The sequence below is a fragment of the Hipposideros armiger genome, unplaced genomic scaffold (genome assembly GCF_001890085.2).
Source record: "Hipposideros armiger isolate ML-2016 unplaced genomic scaffold, ASM189008v1 scaffold_753, whole genome shotgun sequence".
NCBI classification, from domain to species: Eukaryota; Metazoa; Chordata; class Mammalia; order Chiroptera; family Hipposideridae; genus Hipposideros; species Hipposideros armiger.
In genome coordinates this window covers 983790-988397 of record NW_017732103.1, presented here as the reverse complement: position 1 = coordinate 988397, position 4608 = coordinate 983790, and the positions used below count along the sequence as shown (strand labels likewise).

Sequence of the window (4608 nt, the reverse complement as noted above, 5' to 3'; positions counted from 1 at the left end):
TGAGAACAGCCGAGACTGTGCCGGCTCTGACACCCTGGGTCACCACTTACCGCTGCTCTTCCTCACTCATCTTGCTCTTCTGCAGGCACTGCTTCACCTGGTTTTCCATCATCTACCAAGAATTAAGTCATTTAATCATGTACATTGACAATAATATTGAATCCAAATAGATTACCACCTCGAGAATTGGGCATAACATACTAACTCATACTGCGTGTAATACAGAGATATACATGTATGGAATAGAAACAAAATACAATCTATCAAGGAGCAGATGGTTAGCACCCATTTGAGAGGGCTGTCCTGAAAGTTGTTAGAGGAGGCAGTTCATTATAGTCATTGTCATCAAATAAATTCATTAAAATTAACTGTTATGTGGGGAAGGGTTAGATAAATGGTCAATTCTGATAGGCACATTCAACTTTTTAAAAAGGTTTTTTTTAATACATTAGCTTATACCTGTCCAATATTAAGCTAACGTCTGCATAGCCAGCTTCTTAGAATTACAGAAAGTTGTCATTTAGAAAGATAATACATATGCTCTTATTTGGTTTATGACTTAGCACAAGAAGGCACTAAAGGAAATATTTCTATGTTCTACATAAAAATACTGTTTCACAAAGACTTACATATGTTGTCTTCTTTAAAACGTTATTTGCTGTTTCTAATTTTATAGCTTCAGCCTGAAGGAGAAATGATTTTAAGAGAAATACACAAGGTTAAGAATATTTGTTTAGTTTCCCCATTTGTGGAACAAACAGCATTATGTGAGTGCTGTTATTCTAATTTCAAAAGTACCCAACTACACACCATTTAAAACCAGGTGAAAAAGCAAAGCATGACTTGAAGGACATTTGGTAAGACAGAATGATCCTGGCCCTTTGGGTCAAAACTAGAGAAGGTAGGGGTTGATGGTGCAAAATATAAGAGAGTTTTAATACTCTGGAATTAGAGAATTCCAGAGTAGAAGATTTCTTCACTGTTCAGAGCTCATAATAGAATTTGTTAAGGTGGCTGTATATAATATAAAAATACAAATATCAATACATCACATATATACCAGCAATAACTGATTATGAACTGTAATGTAAAAGAGTTTTTAAAGTTTTAATTCACAATAGTATAAAAGTACCATAAAGTCACAAGAATAAACATAACAAAAATATTTTTAAATTTAAATTAAAAAAATATACAATGTTCCTTGGTGACAGTTTTCATATTGTAAAGCTGTCGCTTCTTCCCAAATGAATCTATAAATTCATTGTAAGCAAAATCAAAATGCCAAGAGTATTATAATGAGATTTAAAAAATTAGTTAACACTGTGAATGAGAATATCCAAAATAATTGTGAGCAAGAAGTGATGGGCAGGGGCTGTAAAGACTTGGTCTTGCAGTTAGCCAACTTATTGAAAAGGATTAGCAATTATACCTGTGAGGCTGGATAGTCTATAATTAAGAACCTAAGCTGAGTTTAAACCCTCATTGAACTTCTTGTTCACTGTGGCTTCAGTCAAGCTACTTAGCATATTTTTGCTTTGATTTCTACCTGAAAAAGAGGGTTAATAATAGCAGCTATCTTTTACTATCTCTTAGGGTCATTAGGAATGACATGAAATAGTATTTTTTTCACGTTCACAGCAGTATTTAGCACATTGTTTATCCTTGAAACATTTAGTTACTTTTCTTCGGTTTTGAATTAATATAGTTAATATTCAGAACCAGAAATCAATTACTTGAAAGGATAATACATATAATTCTATTGTACCTTCCAGTACCTGAATTAAGGAGCCAAATATAAATAATAAATAGTTAAAGCAATATATATTCATGATATAGAATCATTAAAGGGAATCTCCTATTTCCTAGATTCAACCCACTTAAAGGGATGTTAATTATGAAAGAAAAGTTTACATGATTTTGGCATTACATCATGTTCACAATATATAAACCTGTAACTCATTATTTCCACTGTTTAAACATTCAATTATAAGTTAGTGTTTGTTGTCAGGACATTAGTTTTTAAAAAAAGAAAACCCTCTAAAAAAACACACAGAAGAAAATATAAACATGATTTTAAAGGAAAAAAGAAATCAAAACAAGTTTGAACCACTACCACCTTCCATACACTATAATTCTGCTTTAAAGGGAAAAAAATAGTACTAGGAAACCATCTGTAACCATTTAACCACAGTAAAAAGTAACAATTACACATCAATTATAAACTCTGTAAACAGTGGTTACACTGGGTCTGAGTCTTCAAAAATAAAAATTAGGTTATAACACATAGAAAGTAGGGCACCATAGCATTTCAAAACATAGATTATAACTTACAATATATTTTCATCAAGGAAATTGTTACAATAATTGTAAAAGACTATTTTTAATATAGTTGACTCTCCTTCCAATGGCAGTAACGCATTCTTATCTGCCAGCATAATTAATTGTACAGCCAACTCAGAATCTAACTATGGAGTCAATATGGCACAATAAAAATGACAAGGGCTTTGAAGTCCCCCAAAATTAAGCCTGAACCTCAGCTTTGCCACCTCTAAATTGTGTCACATTGTGCAGGTTACTTAACTACTGAAAGCTTCAGCTTAAACAACTTAGTATGTTTTAGACACTAAATGACAAAAGCCATTATTTTTAGGGCAATCATTTTCTAAACAAAACATTACATTTTTAGACACATCAATTGACCTGAAAGAGTTCCAATTTGACCCTTAACAGAGCTTTACAGAATTTTTATCACCTTCATTTTTGTTGTTTGCACTAGATCTCTTAATTATTCTAATCATTTGCTAATCATTTGCTACAAATGTTGGAAATGAAAATATATTTGGACCAAATTTTATGTAATTTTTTACCCTATTGCAAAATCAAATTGCTTCATATGTTTATCGAGGCCTTGAAAGGAAAGAACGTGAACAGTCAAATACATAAATAGCATACCTCTATGCTTCTAATCCTATCCTTAATGATATGCGAAATTCCAGTATGAATCAAAGTTGTTTTAATTTCTCTTTCAAGATCTTGAATTTCATCCCATTTCTTAAGTATTTCGCATCTCTTCTTTTCAACCTGCTCAATAAGAGTAAGGTGCTTCTCGTCGGTTACAGTTTTTTCAGATAATTCTGGAAACATTTTTTAAAAGCAAAGTATCACTGTGTTTAATATCTTAGCCCCTTATTAATATCATGATGTGTTATTAACAATATTATGATATATATGCTCTATATGCTACATGCTTTATATAGCTACAAAATATAATGCAACTCAAACTCCAAACACATTGATAAAAATTATCTGACCCAAAAATGCAGATAGTCCTCCTTTAATCCATTCATTTCATCAGTAAATGTCTACTGAAGGCTGAATTGAGCACAGGGTGGCAAAAGCACAGGATGACTTGCCCAGAGAGCTGTGAATAAGTTGAAACTGGAAAGACAGATGACTAGGAGCTAAAAAGTAAAAAGGGCGAGTGGGGTGATGGTGGAAGAGAATACTTGGCACATTCAGTAAAAAAAAAAAAGTTATCCAGTAGGGTGGGGCCTTGAGTGCCAGGTGAGTAACATCAAGAGATGACGCTAGATAAGCAGGAAGCGTCAGATCTGCAAAGGTCGTTTAACCTTGGAAGACGTTGAAGGCTTTTCAGCCGGGGGGGCAAGATGGGGGTGCGGGGAGAGCAGTCAGGCAATGGTCGCTCTGTGCATGGCACCCAGCGTGCAGGATGGACAGCGGCCCAGGTTGGAAGACCCCTCACCCAGAGGCCACAGAAAAACACATGTCACATCACCCGAGGACTCACCTGCGTTTTTCTTAGCAGATTGCAGCAACCTGTGCTCCACCTCTAATTCATGTCTGAGTCTACCGTTTGAGAATAAAAAAGGGAAATATTAGAACCCAATTCGTACTTACCTTTTTCTCCTTTTATTTTATACATGTCTTTTTTTCTAATAGAGAAATAAAAACCAATCAATTCTTAGTTTCTAACATAAAAGGTTATTAGGAGATGTATATAAAAGGAGAGCCTAAGTCAGTCAAGTAAACCAAAGAATACCTGCCTGCCCAGATTGCATAAGCCATTGGTTAAAGGAGCTGGTTCGCATGAAATACATGACTTCCTATAGTGTTTATTAATAGTATTTTGTGAATTGAATTTCTAAGAAGCAAGGAGGCAAAGAAAGGAGCATTTTATGCTCTGAGGCAAACAACAAACCAAGAGCCATGGAAAGGTCTGACTGATGTTGGAATCACATTTTTCCTGTGTGCTATGATTTCATTGCACAGGTACAAGGCTCAAATTCCACTGTATTTAAATCAAAAATAAAATACAAGAGATTTAAAAATAAGGAAATAAAACACCTCTTTGTATCCTCCTCCTGGTTCAAAATAAACTAAATTGACTATCTTATTTCTAGTGGATGTAGAGAGAAGAGAAAAAAAGGAGTCTCCTAAGTGTTGCATATACTGAGGGAAACCCTGTGATTTAGTTAAAGACATCACACCACAAATGACTTAATGTGCACGTTTATAAGGGGCCTAATCATTTAAGATTTTCACATATATTAGCTCATTTTACCATAGATTAAAAGAAACAAAAAGGTA

The 4608-nt window shown here is 34.0% G+C and overlaps 1 protein-coding gene across 5 annotated transcripts in view; it reads right to left on the bottom strand.

Moving 5' to 3' along the window:
• Positions 1 to 4608, bottom strand: part of CUNH6orf118 (chromosome unknown C6orf118 homolog) — a 23431-nt gene that overhangs the window by 6692 nt on the left and 12131 nt on the right. For 4 of the 5 annotated variants that reach the window (XM_019628174.1, XM_019628176.1, XM_019628177.1 and 1 more), the window contains 4 exons: positions 3809 to 3867; positions 2953 to 3134; positions 630 to 683; positions 51 to 112 (listed from right to left, as the gene is read on the bottom strand). In XM_019628174.1, the coding sequence (XP_019483719.1) occupies positions 51 to 112; positions 630 to 683; positions 2953 to 3134; positions 3809 to 3867 (357 nt within the window). Of the gene's footprint in view, positions 1 to 50; positions 113 to 629; positions 684 to 2952; positions 3135 to 3311; positions 3462 to 3808; positions 3868 to 4608 lie in introns of those variants that run through there. The other variant, XM_019628178.1, reaches the window with a different exon arrangement.